The sequence below is a fragment of the Euprymna scolopes genome, chromosome 37 (genome assembly GCF_053919585.1).
Source record: "Euprymna scolopes isolate OS-2025 chromosome 37, ASM5391958v1, whole genome shotgun sequence".
Taxonomy (NCBI): Eukaryota; Metazoa; Mollusca; class Cephalopoda; order Sepiida; family Sepiolidae; genus Euprymna; species Euprymna scolopes.
The window spans coordinates 12,048,344-12,069,957 of NC_136518.1; the positions used below are offsets into that span (position 1 = coordinate 12,048,344).

Here is a 21,614-nt window from a genome sequence, read left to right on the forward strand (position 1 = left end):
TGGAAGTTAGCTATCTTGGAATTTTTGGGACGCGCCACGGGGAGATAACTCAATTTAAAGCGCCGACACTCCCTCTCCATCTTTAATACTAGCTTTTCTTCCTAAAAATCGAACCATTTGCTCGGTATCATAACAAATTGTTTTTTCGCTGTAAAAAAAAAAAAAAAAAAAAAAAAAAACAACTTGATGAAATTGGTGAAACTTTTTTCGGAGGACTTCATTTCATAACGGATATGTACAATATAAACTGTTTTCGATATTTTCATTTTTTAATGTCTTGATTAAACTGTACAAGTACTGCGTATGGTAAGTACAATTAATATTAGGATACAACATCCGAAATTTAACGATTTAAAAGCCGATAAGTTACTAAATGCATTATTTTTTTTTTAAATTACATTCGATATTTCGATCCATAACAGAATCTTCTTCAGGATTTTAGCAAATAATTTGCTTTCAACAATTTGTTTCATTATTAATAATCAATTTTTTTTTTTCATAATTTTTGTTTTTAAATTTTTTAAAATAAATAATAGAATCAAACTGTTTTTACAACTATAATTTAAAAAAAATATTTTAAATAATTGGATTATTAATTATAATTTTAAAAAATATTAAATAATTGGATTACTAATTACAATTTTTTAAAAAATATTAAATAACTGGATTACTAATTACAATTTTTTAAAAAATATTAAATAATTGGATTACTAATTATAATTTTTTTTAAATATTAAATAATTGGATTATTAATTACAATTTAAAAAAAAATATTAAATAATTGGATTACTAATTATAATTTTTTAAAATATTAAATAATTGGATTACTAATTACAATTTTTTAAAAAATATTTAATAATTGGATTACTAATTACAATTTTTTTTTAAATATTACATAATTGGATTATTAATTATAATTTTAAAAATATTAAATTACTGATTGTTAAAATATACTTGTTTTACAAAGTAACCAACAATTGTTTGCAAATAAATTAAAATTGCTATTTTTTTAATAATTAAACTTTTTTTTACATTGAAAATATTTTGAATAGTTTAATAGTTTATTAATTTTTAACCAAATATAATTATATTCCAAATTAACTTATACTTAACAAATAAATTAAAATAAGCAATAGAAATGAAAATTCGACCAAAATAATGGGGAATTTATTATTATTATTATTATTATTATTATTACTATTATTATGTACTCCCTATGAGTATTCAATCAAGCACACATCAAAGATTACTATTGAGAACAACTTGTGGTGTTCCCTGGAGTCTGAGTGACAACAAGCCACCCCAGATTTCCAGTACTCGTTACCTCTTCTGATAACCTTTGCAAAAGAATTTCCGTTATCGCAACAGTCGCTTATCATGGATTCCTTGTTGGCTGCGACCATTGATCTTCACTGGGATTTGGGTGGCAACAAGCCTCCCCAAGGTCCCAGTCCTCTTTGCACTCATCTAGCGGATGGTCTGGTGGGTGCTTTCTCTCCCGTCTCTCGGTCTTTCCATCTTCCTTGACCCGCATTATTTGGTGTGGTGGCCATTTATGGTGATTACTCACCCCCACCCCAACAAAAATAACATGGGGGTGGGGGCGGTATTTTTCAATTATACAGTTTCAGTTGTCACGATTCCACGTGATGTTCCTTCGTGTTTGTATCTGTAGCCGTTTCCGTGTACTGGTTCACAATTTTCAACTTAAGATCTAGCGACCATGACGAAGTGAATACTTTCTATTTTGCCAATATTAACACACACACACACACACACACACACGTGACAAAGAAGAAAAGCTCGATAACTGACTATGGTACTATGGTACAGAGTAGTTAAACATTAAAACATACTTGCGTTATCAGCAATTGTGTTGTTTTGTGTTGCTAGGCTATACAACGCCTTAATTCCGTTTCGCTTAAATTGCGTTCCGTTCCATTTTTAACATCCGTTCACAGCCGCTTTTTCCCGACTCTTCTTCTATATATATATATATATATATATATATATATATATATATGTGTGTGTGTGTGTGTGTGTAGCAATGTTAACAAAAGTCGTACGGAAGATAGTGGCTACGAACGGATATAAAAAATGGAACGGAACGCAAATCTTAGAGAAACGAAATTAGTCTTGCCTAGCAAGAAAAAAAAACAAAAAAAAACTACTCGACTGCGGGTAACTAATAATAAGTATGTTTTAACTGCTAACTAATCTGTACTTGTTATGAATATGTTAATAATGAAATGAAATAACTATTTTTTTTCTCACAGCTCACAACAGTCATGAAAGCCGCAGACCGAAAATCCAAGACCCAGAATTCGAACTCAGAATCTCTTGCGTCCGAGACGAGTACCCTGACATCCAAACAACCGTGCCACACACAAACAAACCACATCGAAATTCGATTATAACATTCGCCTATTTTGTCTCAAAGAAAGGGTATAGTCATCGAACTACTGAGAACCGAAGCCGATTTCTCATAATTAGAATTTCTACACTCTCTATGGCATTGTTATTCAACAAGCTAACCTAGTGGGCAAATTAATATCAGTTTATTGGCTTTCATGGGCCTTGTGAGCTGCGATATTGTTTGACTGTGGAAATACTTATCACACATTCTGAAATATATATATATATATATATATATATATATATATATATATATATATATATATATATATACTAGCAGGCTGCTTGGCTTGCCCAGTCATAAAATACGCATAAATATTATATTTTAATTCATACAAAAACTGAGACGTGCATGCGTGTATTGTTTTTTTCCAAACAGTTCACTTCTTGTAAGTAAAAAAAAAAAAATAAAATAAAAAATACTCGAGCTGAGATCGAAATCACAATTTAAGACAGTGAGTCAAGTACGATCTTTAAAAAAATACTTTGTAACCTACTTATTCTTAACATAAGGAATCTGTCATGAGAACGTATTCGGGAAACATACAAACCCGATGACCTCAACAAACTAATTTTTCAATTTTTACCCCTTAGCAGCCCTTTTTTCTGGATGAAAACCGATTTAAAAAGATTTTCACATATCTAAATACACTATATACCAAATTTCAAATCTGTAGATCAAAAATTCGTTAAGTATATAGGTTGAGAAGTGTCCTCACACACAACACATTCTCATATATATATACCCAGACGAGTGCCATTCCCTCAGACACGAGCTCGAAAATTACTTTTTTAGTCCTGCCGGCGAATTCACACGCTCAAACAGACATAACACTGAAGACGGTCATTAGTATACATACATATATATATATACATACACACATATCTATAAACATACACACACATAATACACATACATATACACATGTATATATACATGCATATATATACACCTACATATACATGCATATATACACCTACATATACATACATGCATATATACACCTACATATACATACATGCATATATACACCTACATATACATACACCTACATATACATACATGCATATATACACCTACATATACATACACCTACATATACATACATGCATATATACACCTACATATACATACATGCATATATACACCTACATATACATACATGCATATATACACCTACATATACATACATGCATATATACACCTACATATACATACATGCATATATACACCTACATATACATACATGCATATATACACCTACATATACATACATGCATATATACACCTACATATACATACATATATATACACCTACATATACATACATATATATACACCTATATATACATACATATATACACTTACATATACATACATATATATACACCTATATATACATACATATATACACTTACATATACATATACATACATATGTATACACCTACATATACATACATATGTATACACCTACATATACATACATATGTATACACCTACATATACATACATATGTATACACCTACATATACATACATATGTATACACCTACATATACATACATATGTATACACCTACATATACATACATATGTATACACCTACATATACATACATATGTATACACCTACATATACATACATATATATGTATACACCTACATATACATACATATATATGTATACACCTACATATACATACATATATATGTATACACCTACATATACATACATATATATGTATACACCTACATATACATACATATATATGTATACACCTACATATACATACATATATATGTATACACCTACATATACATACATATATATGTATACACCTACATATACATACATATATATGTATACACCTACATATACATACATATATATGTATACACCTACATATACATACATATATATGTATACACCTACATATACATACATATATATGTATACACCTACATATACATACATATATATGTATACACCTACATATACATACATATATATGTATACACCTACATATACATACATATATATGTATACACCTACATATACATACATATATATGTATACACCTACATATACATACATATATATGTATACACCTACATATACATATATATGTATACACCTACATATACATACATATATATGTATACACCTACATATACATACATATATATGTATACACCTACATATACATACATATATATGTATACACCTACATATACATATATATGTATACACCTACATATACATATATATGTATACACCTACATATACATATATATGTATACACCTACATATACATACATATATATGTATACACCTACATAATACGTATATACATGTACATATATAAACATGCATACAAAGATACATATAATGATGGCAGATCCATTATTACATACTTCCAGCATTTCAGACCTACACGCGTCACAACTTTTCCATATTTATTTTATACATACATATATATGTATACACCTACATATACATACATATATATGTATACACCTACATATACATACATATATATGTATACACCTACATATACATACATATATATGTATACACCTACATATACATATATATGTATACACCTACATATACATATATATGTATACACCTACATATACATACATATATATGTATACACCTACATATACATACATATATATGTATACACCTACATATACATACATATATATGTATACACCTACATATACATACATATATATGTATACACCTACATATACATACATATATATGTATACACCTACATATACATATATATGTATACACCTACATATACATATATATGTATACACCTACATATACATACATATATATGTATACACCTACATAATACGTATATACATGTACATATATAAACATGCATACAAAGATACATATAATGATGGCAGATCCATTATTACATACTTCCAGCATTTCAGACCTACACGCGTCACAACTTTTCCATCGCCACAGGACTATGCCTGAGGAAGTATCTATACAAAGATGATGTTACAGAGTTTTAGCTTTGTACGACAGCTAAATCTCTCTCTCTTTCGGTTCAAAATGTTGAGACCCAGCAACAAATCAAACTGCAGACCAGCTTAATGCAGGTACTGGTCTCCCGCTTTATGGTTTTTTAAAATCAAAGATTTCTTCTCCTACAGGAGTTGCTTTCACCACGGCTTATGGGAGCCCTCTCCACCCCACATACACATGGAAATAAACACATGCATGCACACATACATTCATACATACGCATGTACACACACATCTTATACATGTTGAGGGACACACACGCATGTAAATACATATGCATATTCACACGTACGCATACACATACCACATACATGTAAAATACGCATGAAGGAGCGTTCCAAAAGTCATAAATCCTCAATGATCAGGACGACGATGATGGTGATGGGTACGATTATATGAGTGACATGAATAAAAAAAGAAAAACAATCCAATACAAACAATTTGTAAAAGAGACAGTCACTCGTTGAAATGTTTGTGCAACTTAACAAATGAATGGGCGTCGAAATCATAGAAAAACAAAATCCAACAGATCAGCGTTTAAAGCGGCTGGACTTTTTTTTTTTTTAAATAAAATGTTTGTTTATAAGACTCACACTTCTGCTGCGTCCATTTATTTGTTAAATAATGTGTGAAATTTGTCATCATCATCATCACCATCATCATTATCTACAGCAGAAGTGAGTCTTATAAACAAACATTTTATTAAAAAAAAAAAAGTCCAGGCGTTTTTAATACTGATCAATTGGATTTTTGTTTTCGTCTGATTCCTACGTCCACCTATTTGTAAAATGATGTGCGATATATATATATATATATATATATATATATATATATATATATATATATATATATATACCGTTCATTTATTGGACGGCATTTACCCTAAGCGGGTGGAACTGACTTCCTCCGTAGGAAGAAGTGTCAAGGCAATATTAAATTTACAATCGCTTGTATGATACATATATATCTCTATCTATATGCATTTATATCTTTATCTATATCTACACGAAATCTACTATAAATTTGGGTATTTTTGTGTATTGATATTCATATTAAAACCCCTTTTATCTATTTAAAATATATATGGGTCGTGGAATTGCAAAAGATCTAGCTAATTTGCATATTCTTTTAAACATTCATTTTAATTAATTCCCTATTAGTTTATTCGGTTTCCTTATGGGACTAGCCTGGGTGCCCGGCGTTGCCCGAGTGTTTTGAGGTGTGTGTTGAGCAAAAACAAATCTATTACGTGTAATTATATTCATGCAGATATTCTATAGGATTTATACTTGCGTAATATTTGCGTAAAAAGATCATAGTAAACACAAACCTCTTTCTATATATACTTATGTATGCGTATATATATATGTATTAAAAAAAATTCCTACCAAACTCCTCTGTCAGTTTTGGATCTACAGACATGAAACTTAATATATAGGGTATTCAAACCCATGCAGAACTTTATGTTTGGGTTTTAACCGGGAAAATTTGAAAAATGGAATTTGCCAGGTGAAGGTTGAACGACGGAATTACGAATATGCATGTGTAACGTAATAGCTATTGATTCATGTTTTAATTTTTAGACTTGCAGCAAATATGTCTTCATAGTTCAGGCATTAACGTCAAAGGAAAGTAAATCATAAGCTAAAAGTTTTGATTTCAATTCTCGGTGATAGCGCACGAATCTTTTTTTTTTTTTTTTTTTACTTTTTAAATCATTACTATATATGGGGTCCGATATAATATAACAATGAATACGAAATCTGTATTAATCAAACTATCATATTATCATATTTAGCGTATTTTACGAATGAGACAATGTCGGGCCGCCTGCTAATGTGTGTGTGTGTGTATATATATATATATATATATATATATATATATAGTCATCCACATACAGTACTGTTTCGCTGTTTCAACGCTCACCAGTGCGGCTAGACAGGCAACTGCCTCAAGCTAGGATCGAAACCCGACCGCCCAAATGACAGTCAAGGCTTCTCACCATTACGCTATACGGCTGCTGCTGTGTGGGTAATGAATGAACGATATTTTGACATCGTTCAAATGCCTCCGCTCGATATGTTTACACAAAGAGCGTCGCTTAATACGATATATATATATATATATATATATATATATATATATATATATACATATTTCAATCTATACATAAAGACACATAGATTGATAGATAGATGGATAGATAGATATGGATATATAAAGTGAATTAGTCTGTCGGTGTGAGAAACGGTCTCTACAAAATCCTCTGACAATTTTTGTCGACAAACTTGAAACAATACATAAATTTGCATCTGCAGAACATATGAGATTTTTTTAAAGCCGATAAGCATGACTGCTAAGGTGCAAAAATTGGAACTTGGTAAGCGTAAATCGATTTAAATTGACCTTTCTACGTGTGCGCAAATATACATTTATAAGTTAATCAACGTTTTTTAAAAACTTTTTATAAATATGGGCGCGGCTCAGAGGGTAACGAATAAGACTGAAGAGAAATGCTTTGCTGTCGATTTTAGCTGATGGCACCCAAGTCATAATTTTGGTTTATACATTTGAAATCATTACTTATGTTGGCTGCAGTATAATACTCAATAGAGAATTGGTTCATTAATAATAATAATGAATACGAAATCTGCATGAAATAAAATATCATATTTAAGCGTACTTTACGATCAAAGAAGGCCGAGCGACCTGCTAATATATATATATATATATATGTGCGTGTGTGTGTGTGTAAAAGTGACCTTGTCTGTCTATGTGTGAGGAACGATCTCCACAAAGTTACTTTCTCAATTTTTGGTTTACAGACTTAAAACTTGATATATAGGGAATTCGGACCTGCAGAACAAATGCGATAGCTGCATCGGTAAGAGACACGGCTGGAGCGCTAAATGTTTTGGTTTCTAGCTGATGGCACCCAAGTCTTTTTCTTTTGCTTTTGAAATCATTTCTATATATTAGGTACAATATAATATTCAATGGAGAATTGGCTCCATAATAACAAATACGAAACCTGCACGAATTAAAATATATTTAAGCGTATTTTATGCCGACAAGGTCAGGCGCACCCTACTATTAAGAGAAAAACATCAAGATGAAATGTGAATTATTAAGCTACAAGGTTGTTGGATATATATATATATATATATATATATATATATATATATATATTATATATATATATATATATATATAAAATAAAAGTTACAATAAGTTTACTAAGGTAATCAAAATGGTAAACTTAAAATATATTATAAATATTAAAGAGTTAATATTTACAAGTAAAATAAACTCAGCCAGATGTAAAAAGCTCAATAAAACCGAAAAGGAAATAGAGCTTATAATATGAACAAATGATTAATAAAATATGTTAAAAGACATCTTGAAAAAGAGTTAAAAACATATTTAATTTTAAAAAAGGAAGCACAAGATAAGTGGATAGTCCTTAATCCGCGGAGATTTGAAGAAATACTCTCCTTCTCATCAGAGGGCAGGAATTAGCAAAATGCAGGATCGGATTTTGCATATAAAAATATTTAATGAAACTACAAGTAAGTCAAAGATCTTACTTGGTTAAAAAAAGGGTGAGGTAAGGGGAACAGGAGGCAAAAGAAAAATAATAAAAAGATTTCACATGAATGGATAGTCCGGTGAAGGGTAAAAATCCAAAAATGGTAAAATCCAAAACGGTCGAATTTAAAATTTCAATCCAATGGGTAAATTCCAAATGGTCCAAAATCATCCAAAAGGCAGAGTTCCTTGGAAAAAAGCGCAAATGGAATGAATTCCAAATCATTAAACGAAAAGCACTAGAGATAATATTTAAAACACGTCTGTCAAGGCTGGATGAATAAAAAAAATTAAGGCTAAAAAAAAAAAACCGAAAAACGGTGACAATTTAAATTTGAAAAGCAAGGTCAAACTGATCCAGACAAAAAGCGCGAAAGTTAGCGTTAATAATTAGGTCAGCTTAGATATGCACGTGAAAGTCTCAGAATTAAATTAAGAAAACTGATCAGAAGAACAAATAAATGGCCAAGTTCAAGAAATGGGGCGTCTGCTATATATATATATATATATATATATATATATATATATATATATATATATATATATTATATAAATAAAAAATAAATAAATAAATAAAAAATAGAAAATTATATATATACAGTCACATACATACATACATATATATACACATATACATACATACAGACACACAAATGCACACATACATGTATATACATGCAAACACGCATATAAATATATATACATATATGAATACATATACAATAACACACACATATATATATATACAAACACACACGCATGCATAAACATATACACATATCCAAAAACATATACAAGTTAAACAAAAACATACATACTTACATACAAAATAAGAGGAGAGGCCGGTATCTGCAAACTCCGGAAATAAATGTGTATGTAAATGCATATAGTGAAATATAAGTAAACAAATACATAGAATACAAATGAGTAGGTTGATGTATATATTTAATTAATCGGTATACTTATACCATAAAACGGAGACAGCAGATGGAAAACCGGCCAAAGAAATAAAGAAAAACAAATAAAATTAAAAATATAAAAAGCTTAGAAGGTAAGATTATTAAAAATATATATATATATATATATATATATATATATATATATATATATATATATATATATATATATATATATATATATATATATATATATACTAGCATTTTAGCCTGGCGTTGTCCGGGTGTTTGGAGGTGTATGTTGAGCAAAAAAACAAAAACAAAAAAGTGGTCAATTTTTTTAAACTTTGACCCCTATTATGACCCCTTAACATTTATTGTTTTGGGCTCAAATTAAGTTATTAAGTTAAATCCATCTCCAAGGAACCTATATCTAAAATTTCAAGTGTTTAGACCCAAAATTGTCGGAGGAGTTTAGTAGAGTTCTCAAAGGTCAAATTGTAGAACTTTGACCCCTTAAACGCCAAATTTCTGGCCGAAAATGGATCACAAAGATTTTCCCAAATCTCAGTACCCTGTATATCAAATTTCGAGTCTGTAGACTTAAAAGTGGCAGAGTTATTGCGTAGGGAAATGTACACACACAGAGACACGTTCACACACACACATATATATATATATATATATATATATAGATATATATATATATATATATAAGTAAAAGTGTGTGTGTCTGTGTATCTGTGTGTATTTCCCTACGTAATAACTCTCAATTTTTAGTCTACAGACTCGAAATTTGATATACAGGTTACTGAGATTTGGGAAAATCGATGTGATCGGTTTTTGGCCAGAAATTTGGCGATTAAGGGGTCAAAGTTCAACGATTTGACCTTTGAGAACTCTACCAAACTCCTCCGACAATTTTGGGTCTACGCACTTGAAATTTTAGATATAGGTTCCTTGGACATGGATCTAATTTAATAACTTCAATTTGAGCCCAAAACAATAAATGTTAAGGGGTCATAATAGGGGTCAAAGTTTAAAAAAATTGACCTCTGCGGTCTCTTCCAAATTACTCAGACAATTTCTGGTCTAAATATTTGAAATTTTACATAAAACGTATTCAGAGATAGGGTAAGCTTTTTCATCAGTTTGGGTCGAAAATTTTTAGTTACCAATATATAAATGTATGTATGTATGTCTGCTTGCATGTCTGCTTTAAACTTTCAATAGAGGCGACGGATTTTACCAAGATCAGTATCGTTTTAAAGTTCGACCTTTCATACGATAAATATCGAAAAATTGGCTGAAAACATTAATATCTTCCCCTTCAACTAGGCACTTTTCTACAGGGGGGGGGGTTACTTCTTTCGCCGATATTTTTTAAAGTTATCCTCTCCTTTAGATTGTCTAGCGTTAATTTTAAAAAATGTCGCTTCCGGTTTGGCGATGGTTTTTACCCCGTTCTTTTCCTCCTTTGCGGTACGGGTTCGAGCCTGCCTTCCTACTACCACTTTTTCTTTTTTTGCTCAACATATATATATATAGCTACCAGGGAGGATGACTTTGGCTGTCATATCACTCACTTCTGCGGGTACAGAGAGAGAGAGAGAGAGGTGGGGGGCATCTAGTTCTAGAAATGAAATGGACAACGTTCAAGCAATGGGATTGATGAACATAAATGGTATTTTACTGTTAATCGAAAAAAAAAAATGTTGGTATCTCGTTGCCCATGCCACCCACTATCAATATAAGAGCCAGGTACGCCCTAAAATGGAATATTGTTACTACATCTGAGCAAGAGCTATTCGGCGCAACCCACCCAGACTTCATAGAGTTCAAAACCGACTTCGAAACCTCGTAGGTGATGCCCTTTTTCTTTTCCCTGCAACCTCTTTCCCACAGAAGAGACGTTGCGAGCCAATCTCTGCTCTACCGTTACTTTTATGCCCAGTGTTCGACTGAACTCCAATCTATGGTTCCCCCTGCCAAGCTTTCACAAAAGTTACTCGACTAGCTACAACCACTATAAACAATGTCCCCCCACTCTCTAACTGCACCTAAATTTAAACGCAGATTTCATGAACAAAGCTTCGTTCCCAAAACTGCTAGCCTGTAGAACACTGTTCCGTTGACCTGCTTCCCGGTTGAATACAACGTCGTAGTCTTCAAATCCAATGTAAACAAGTTCTTGTTGTCCATAAATAATCAAATTCTACCCAATTTACACCGTTTTACCACCTTACATTCATTAACCCTTGTTCTCGAGTAGCCTTCGGGCCTTGATAAGTAGTGACTCCCAAGTAAATAATAACAAAAGGAATATAAGAATAGGCACGACCAAGTGGGGAGGGCAATACACTGGGAATTATGCAAACAACTGCATCTCGAACGCACAGACAAATGGTACAAACATAAGCCTGCAACAGTACTTGAAAACGAGAATCACAAAATGCTATGGGACATGGACATACAAACTGATAAACCCACCCAAGAAAGAAAACCGGATGTCGTAATAATTAACAAGAAAGGTTCTGTCAAATCGTAGAGTTTGCTGTTTCAACTGACCACAGGGTGAATATCAAAGAAAAGGAGAGCAAATACACAGAGCTAGCCAGAGAATTTAAAGGAATATGGATGATGAAGAAAATCAAGATAATACTTATAATAGTAGGAGCACTAGGAACAATTCCGAAAAACTTTGAAAAGAGAATTAGATAAATTTGAATCAAAGGAATGGCTGGGAAGATACAACGAATAACAATAATGCAAACTGCTGAAATATTAAGGAACCCCTTAAATGCGGAGAATACACACGAACCACAGACGAATTGCTGCAGAGGAAAAACACGAAGAAGCGTTACATGGAACCAAGAACATTAAAGCCGCATATCTATAATTTCTCTATCTCCCCTCCCTCCCCAGAAAAAAGATTGATGCCAAATAGGCGAGAAGGGTCAAGGAGGATGGAAAGACCGAGGAGAGAGCGCTGACTAAACCTCTGCTGGATAAGTACGAAGAGGACTGGGATCTTGCCACTCAAATTCCTGTGGAGACCAATGGCCGCTGCCAGCAAGGAATCAATGGTAAGCGGCTGTTGCGAAAACTCACATTCATTTGCAAATGTTATCGAGAGTACTGGAAATCTGAGGATACTTGTCACTCAGCTCCAGGAAACACCACAGATTGTTTTCAAAGAGAGATCTTTAATGGCCTGCGCGAAATCTCCTTGTGAGCCGCTGCTGCTGCTAATAATAATAATAATAATAATAATAATAATAATAATAATAATAATAATAATAAGAAGAAGAAGAAGAAGAAGAAGAAGAAGAAGAAGTTATTTCTCTTGGACCGAAAAAGAAAGAGTTATCTGTCTTTAGATTTAAAAATGCCAGTCATTACATTTTGGGAAATAAACACAAGTGCTTGCTTCACATCATATTTAAATCATAACCCATCCAGCAGCTCCTGATTGTCAAGGACGTATCCTCTTTCGATTTTTAGTTATTCTTCATTTTATCACTTACAATTTCTATAATGAACTTTGACTTGGACAGGAAAAGAGAAGGCGCCGACTTTGCAACAGTCTCATTTACGATAAAATTAAATACGAGAAAAATCGATGGCCTCAATCCAGCTGGCCCGTCGAGTTTGATTATTTTCAGGACCGATTTTCAAACTTACTCGTTTCCATGGAGATCTTAATGGCTGACATGATTTTGAGAAAAAGGAGACGCACGAGCGCCGCATATTGGAAAGCAGCTGCTGTTAGAAACTAAAAAAAAAAAAAAAAAAAAAAAAATATTCAAGTCTTTTATCAAATGTTGAAAGAATTTACTCGCACGTACTCGTGGATTATTGTTTCCTTTTCAATTGTGAAAATCTGAAGTTAAGCATACGGGCTGGGAGAGTTCATTTTATTTGAAGGGGTGCAAAGGAGTCAACATTATCTTTAGGGGAATCATCAAAACTAGCAGGACCTGTGGAAATTCCACAATGGAATTTTTCATGTGTAATATATTGCTGTTTGGCATTCTGTGGACGATCGGCGTGAATGGAGACCCTGCGGTATAATTGTAACCCTTTTTATAAAACTGTAAAATTATTTATCTAATTAATCTGGTTAAGGTAGTGTCAAAATATATCTGGTTATTATGGTTTATTTCCAATATCCTACAGGTACATTGTTGTACGTAAAATATTGTATTAAAAGTTAAATAAAAAATAAATAATATACATACATATGTGTGTGTGTGTGTGTGTGTGTGTGTGTGTGTGTGTGTGTTTACGGTAAAAAAAAATATGGGCGATTTTTTTAGGGAAAAACTAATTCCTTGATCTCCTTGGTAGAAGACGCTAATTCCGAATATTTATCGCTAATAGCAACAACAACAATATATATATATATATATATATATATATATATATATATATATATATATATATATATATATATATATGATGAAAATAATGGAAATAGTATTCCGACAAAATAGAGAAAATAAAAAAGGAACAAACCGTATTATGTGTTCACCAACGTTTCGTCTTTATTTCGAGACTTCCTCTGGGTGAATGAGATTAAGAAACCAAAAAAAAAAAAAATATACCAGTACAAAATATTTGAAAAAGTTTCACGTGCACAGTGTGACGCAGTTCTATTTAAGAGAAACTGAAAAATTGATGTTGGAAATTCAAAAAGGAAGGGGGGCTGGCGCTGTTAAAGAGAAGGAAATTTTAGTGACGTCAATTAGTCGTTAATTTAATTTTAAAACTATGAACGCAAGTTTATATTCTTATTGGGAAAAAGATATATCTGTTGAAATTTAAATATAAGTTTGTAACAGGAATGAAATGAGTGTTTTTTATGTAATTTATTGATTGAGATTATGTGTTAATTATTACAGGGGGTGTTTGAATGGTGTGAGAAAGTTAACCTGTGTCCACAGTTAAATAATGTTCTTTTAATAACAGTTTACTTATTAATGGCGCTATGTTATAGAAACCTCCACGTTGTTTAATAGTGCTTGAAATTGCGATAAGCGCAGATTCAAGAAGTCTCCGGCGCGGTTTATTTGAAATAAATTTAACTACTTTTGCTTGTTTAAAGTCAAAGGTGTGGTTATGTTGCAATGAATGAGAGAATAATGCACTAAGAGAATTGCTATTTTTTATATCTCTTTTGTGTTCATTGAGCCTTTTTTCCAATTTACGCTAAGTTTCACCAACGTATTTATGATGGCAATTATGGCAAGGAATAGTATATATACCTCCATCGGAAACTGGTTTGTTATAGAGATGTTTCGTGGTTTTTAATATATGTCTTATGGTTAGTGATGTGGTTTGTACGATAGGAATTTTTAGTTTATTTAGTGTGTTATAAATTATTGTATTATTGGAGGTATATATACTATTCCTTGCCATAATTGCCATCATAAATACGTTGGTGAAATTATTCTCTCATTCATTGCAACATAACCACACCTTTGATTTTAAACAAGCAAAAGTAGTTAAATTTATTTCAAATAAACCGCGCCGGAGACTCCTTGAATCTGCGCTTATCGCAATTTCAAGCACTATTAAACAACGTGGAGGTTTCTATAACATAGCGCCATTAATAAGTAAACTGTTATTAAAAGAACATTATTTAACTGTGGACACAGGTTAACTTTCTCACACCATTCAAACACCCCCTGTAATAATTAACACATAATCTCAATCAATAAATTACATAAAAAACACTCATTTCATTCCTGTTACAAACTTATATTTAAATTTCAACAGATATATCTTTTTCCCAATAAGAATATAAACTTGCGTTCATAGTTTTAAAATTAAATTAACGACTAATTGACGTCACTAAAATTTCCTTCTCTTTAACAGCGCCAGCCCCCCTTCCTTTTTGAATTTCCAACATCAATTTTTCCGTTTCTCTTAAATAGAACTGCGTCACACTGTGCACGTGAAACTTTTTCAAATATTTTGTACTGGTATATTTTTTTTGGTTTCTTAATCTCATTCACCCAGAGGAAGTCTCGAAATAAAGACGAAACGTTGGTGAACACATAATACGGTTTGTTCCTTTTTTATTCTCTCTCTCTCTCTCTATATATATATATATATATATATATATATATATATATATATATATATATATATATATATATATATATATATATATATATATATATATTATGCCTGATGAATCCTAGCGTGGATGCTTAATTGCCATATATATTTTATGAATTACTACCTAGCTCAACCCACGTATTGAGCACTGCTGAAGTAAATAGCAAAATTCCCATATGCACAAAACAAAATCACCGAAAAAACAAAAATACCCTAACTAAGGTTAAGGCTAATGAGTAAACGTTAGATAAAATGATGGCTAAAATTATTACGAACTTGCCAGGATTCGAACCTGGAATCTTCTGATCCGTAGTCAGACGCGTTATCCATTGCGCCACAAGTCCTGTCCGTATGCCAAAAGATGTTACCGAAACTGTATACAGACAGTACTAAATTCCGTTGACATGGACAGGTAACTTTTTCGACAATTGCACGAAACTGACCAAAAACTCTTATTTCGGGCTTTTTGTGTGACTCAGCGTTGTTCGCTACGAACCATATATAGATAAGGACAATCTAGGGACTCACACCTTTTAGGGGGGGGGGAAGAATTTTTCAATTCAGTGCATCCGTTCGAAAGTTTTATTGGTATGTATACACACACACACACACACACACACACACACACACACACACACACACACACAAATAAACATTTAGAATTTTATTAATAATATAGATTTACTATTCTGTTTTTTTTTTATTTGCCTCATATTACAATTCATTAGTGTACTTTTACCCTATAATTAGTAGTTTTTTTTGTGTTGTTTATTCTACGAGTATATTTGTCGGTGTTTGTCAATTCTAAATTAAACGAACTCTCAATAGATTCAACCAGATATGCAACCTATGCTTGTAGAAGAAGATTCAAATTTTAAAAAATCTAAATACCGTCAGTTTCAAATCCAAACAAAAGAAACCTATAATTGGTCTTCTTTACTTTACTCTCTTCAACCTCTGTTTCCTGGAAAACAAGCAGGTATAAACAGAGGGTGGAGAGATTACAGTAAAGCAGACCAATTATAAGTTCCCTTTGTTTGGATTTGAAACCGACGGCGCCGATGTTATTATAATTTTCTGCAGTACATATATAAATAAATAAATATTACGTTGTTATTAATTAAAAGAAAAAAATAATTCATAACACTCATGATAATATTAATGTCACCCACCTGCGTTTATCCTTGATGACAGCGTCGGGGAGAGGGACACGGAATAGTTACTCCACATGGTAAATTATCCGTCGGAATAAAAAGGGCAAAACACCACGACTCGCAATCGATTCGATCTCGTAACCTTTAATTAAAGAAGAAAAAATAATTTAAACCAGAAATATTTATTTACGCTATACCAAAAATTATAAGATGAAAAAAAAACACAAAAATAAAACAAAACAAAAATAACAGATCATATAATGCCAATTAAAATATGCATATTTTATAAGGATGTCGTTAACGCTAAGAAAAGACATCTATTTTGATGAATAAAGAAAATAAAAAAGCAATAAATTACAATAAGCGAATACGCGTATTACATCTACTCTATAAAATTAAGTCAGTCGGATCTTCAAGGTCAAACCCAAATATTAGTTCATCGAACGCGTGTATTTGATTCGGACTAGTATACTTTTCGTTAGTGTTCCCACCTATGTCAGTCAATCAGTCAGTCAGTCAGTCAGTCAGTCAGTCAGTCTCTCTCTCTCTCTCTCTCTCTCTCTCTCTCACTCACACACACACACTTTATTTCAGTTCATTTTTGTCTGAAATAACTTATTCCGTCTAAATAAACTGATAGATTGAAGACAGTTTCTTATATTCCTAAAAACTAATAAAAAGAAGGTTATATACAATCATACCGAGTTTTCTCCCTTGAATTCTTCAAAAATAAAAACATTAATTGAACTATACCATTTCAATCATGTTGCTTGCCTTTTCGTGAATTACATACCATTATTTGTTATTTATAATAATCAAATAACCTTAACCCTAAAAATTAACTTTAAAAATGTTTTATAAAATCATTTTATGATGAAATATAGAACGCCAAAATTAATTTATATTTCTTAATAAACAATGCACTATTTTTTGTATTCCCTGAAAACGGCGGGCATGTATGTAATTAGCTCAAAATAATATAAACTAGCCGTACCCGGCCATTCATTGCTGTGGCTCAATTTGCGTAAATAGATCCCCAACCACCAAAAAAAAAAAAAAAAAAAAAAAAAAAAAAAATTTAATTTTTTTAAAGAAGGAATTAGTGTGGCAAACTGGTTTTTTTTTTTTCATTATACAAAAATATCCGTAAGTTGATTAATAAAAAAAATATTTTATGTATTTATTTGTGGACTGTTATCCTCATCTCCTGTAGTTGTTTAACGACAATCTTTGAATACATAAGTAAAGGCGGAATGAAAAGTAGATAGATTAACTTTTTTTTCCTTTGTCATAGCAATTTATCGTAGCGAGCCGCATGGTAAACCCAACACACGGACACAGAAACACACAAGAGAAATAATAATCGAAGTGTGAGAAGGAGAGTTGGGAAAAATATATACAGGAGGGAGACAGAGAGAGAAGAAATAAATTTTTTTGTAGATAATGTGTTTTATATTGTGACAGAAAAAGAAATGTAAAAAGCGAGAGAGGGAGACAGGGGAAATAAAATACTGTTGTTGACGCCGTGAAATGTGTTTTTTATCAGCATAAAAAGAAATGTACAAAGCGAGCGAACGAAAGAAAGAGAGAGCAAGAAAGAGGAAGAGAGAGAGAGAGAGAGAGAGAGAGAGGAGGGGGATAAAAACTGTTGTAGATAACGTTGTAATAACGATGTATGGCACTCGTCTGCTTTCATTCTGTTTCACTTGTTACATTCCTTTCCGCGAGAGCGGTGCATTAGTAGCAACACTAGTCGATGAAGCGATGTGGTAGCTATTGAAATCAGTCAGAAAAAAAAGCGGTCACCTTCTTACATTTTTTTTACGATTTCGAACACCAGTAAATTCATCATAACTTTTGTTTTACTGAACGAAAATTGATTTTTTTTATAGATGAGAAGGAGATCTATAAACTGTAATAGTTGTTTGAAATTTGGTCGAAATATGAGTGAGCGGTGAAGTTTTAAAGCAGTTCTAAATGACTAAAACTGCCACTTTACCATATATTCAAACGCGGTAGTGTTTGAATGAGATTATATATATATTAGCGTTGGGTCCCGATTTCGAATCTCGCTAGATACAACCACTCTGATGAGCCGTAGACGACGAAACACGTGTCAGTGGATAATTACATTTAAAAAATAATATATATACCGTTCCCCCATGTGGGGGTACCAAATTGGTTAAAAGGGAAAATTATTCCCAACTCCCATTTAGGTAAAAAAATGCACTTTCGTAAATAATTGAATGCATTCAAAACATATCGCTAAAATCAAAATAAAAACAACATTATATATATATATATATATATATATATATATATTAGCCTAACGAGATCTTACGTGGATGAAACGTCGAAAATTCTGTGTAGCTTAATTGCCATATATATTTTCATAGCACACACGCATACTTTGTTTCCTACAATAACTTCTTACAACAGAATATTCGTAGACAAAAATTATGTATTTTACAATCTGCATGGAAGAAAATAATCAACAAAAAAAAAAAGAAAATATAAAACGGTTGAAACCAATTGTTAAATACAACATTCTTGCACCCGTTTTTATAACAGCATGTATATTCATTGTCATGATTTCGCATTTGGTTGAAAAAGCTGACAGGAATTGCCCAAAATTTTCTACCTGGTAATGGGAAAAGAAAAACTAGATTACATGATATACTAGCAGGATGACACAAGGTTGCCTGGGATTGAATAATGACCGAAGGTTTCACACTCCCATATTTTTATTGTCATCGAAATCGTCCATTTTTTTAAATCAAATCTATTAATTACCTGCTCTAGTTGGGGACCCACTGCAGTCCAGCGGGAGGAAGTCTCACATGCCTCCCCGCAGCAACTTAGTCCACAATACATTGTAATCTACATTGCACTGTAGAGAACCTGTTGATTTTATAAAATTATGTTGATATACAATGGCTTGAATTAAAGTTTAAAATGAAAAAGTCAAATATCATGGGTCAATTGTGCTCTAAACAGAAACCTTCATTTCAAACGCATCCCTACCATATCAAAGACCCTACTGTTGATTTTATATGCCAGGTCTTTCTGCTTGTGTGGTAATAAAACTTTTCAAATACACGTAATATTAGGCTGTATAAGGCGTTTACTTTAGTTAAAATAACTTTTTCCTTCTTTCATTGTTTTTTTTTCGATTATCGGTACTTATCGAATAAATAGCTATCTAAGAACACTGTCAGGCACATAAAATATATTTGTGCGAAATTTCCTAAAACTCGGCCAGCCGTTTAGAGGTCTATAGGGAACGAACTGACACACACACAGAGTTCCATTTATATAATAGTAGGTAGATAGATATACAATGCTTCTAAAAAATCTAATAAAACTTTCAGGAATTTAATAAATATTACAACATTATGTTTTTATGATAATGGATTTTCAAAATTTCATATTTGGTTGAAAATATCAACACACAACCATTATATATATATATATATATATAAGATGGAGGAAGTGAGGAAGCATGGCTGTGAAAATCTTTTTACCCGAATACGATGTCCAGCATGTTAAAAATATACCATTCGTTGTAAAAATCTAATGGATAAACATCTGAAGAAGTTGGTGAGGACAGGACATTTTACGGACACATAAATCGTAAAATTGCCACTCATTAATGAAACAGCTGTAATGGAAAAATCCAGGAGATAAACGAGGGTTATAAAAAAGAAAACATGAGTCTTTGAATTTTCAACAAAATTTTGCACTAATATATATATATATATATATATATATATATATATATATATATATAATGATGAGAATACTGGAAAAAGCATTCCGACGAAATAAGGAAATAAAAAAAGGAAGAAAGCAAGTAATGTGTTCATCAACATTTCGTCTCCAGAGGAAGTGTCGAAATCAAGACGAAACGTTGATGAACATATAACTTGGTTTGTTTATATATATATATATATATATATATATATATATATATATATATATACACACACACACACACACATGAGAGAAATGGTATATATATATATGTATATATGAGAGATAGTGTGTGTGTGTATGTATATATACACATGTATATATGAGAGAGATAGTGTGTGTGTATATATATATATATATATATATATATATATATATGAGAGAGATAGTGGGTGTGTATATATATGCACACTGAGAGAGATAGTGTGTGTGTATATATATATATGAGAGAGATTGTGTGTGTGTATATATATATATGAGAGAGTGCGTGTATGTATATATATATGAGGAGTGTGTGTGTATATATATATATATATATATATATGAGGAGAGTGTGTGTGTGTATATATATATATATATATGAGAGAGTGTGTGTGTGTGTGTATATATATATGTACGTATGAGAAA

The 21,614-nt window shown here is 31.6% G+C and overlaps 1 protein-coding gene and 1 non-coding gene across 3 annotated transcripts in view; both read right to left on the minus strand.

Moving 5' to 3' along the window:
- The window catches only part of LOC145261088 (septin-5-like), a 494,396-nt gene that overhangs the window by 354,044 nt on the left and 118,738 nt on the right, over positions 1-21,614 (minus strand). For both annotated transcript variants that reach the window (XM_080119270.1, XM_080119272.1), the window contains exon 2: positions 17,253-17,376. In XM_080119270.1, the coding sequence (XP_079975396.1) occupies positions 17,253-17,310 (58 nt within the window). In that variant the 5' untranslated portion in view covers positions 17,311-17,376. The remainder of the gene's footprint in view (positions 1-17,252; positions 17,377-21,614) is intronic.
- Positions 16,352-16,424, minus strand: Trnar-acg (transfer RNA arginine (anticodon ACG)). The gene has a single exon. It is a non-coding gene; the product is annotated as a tRNA-Arg (tRNA).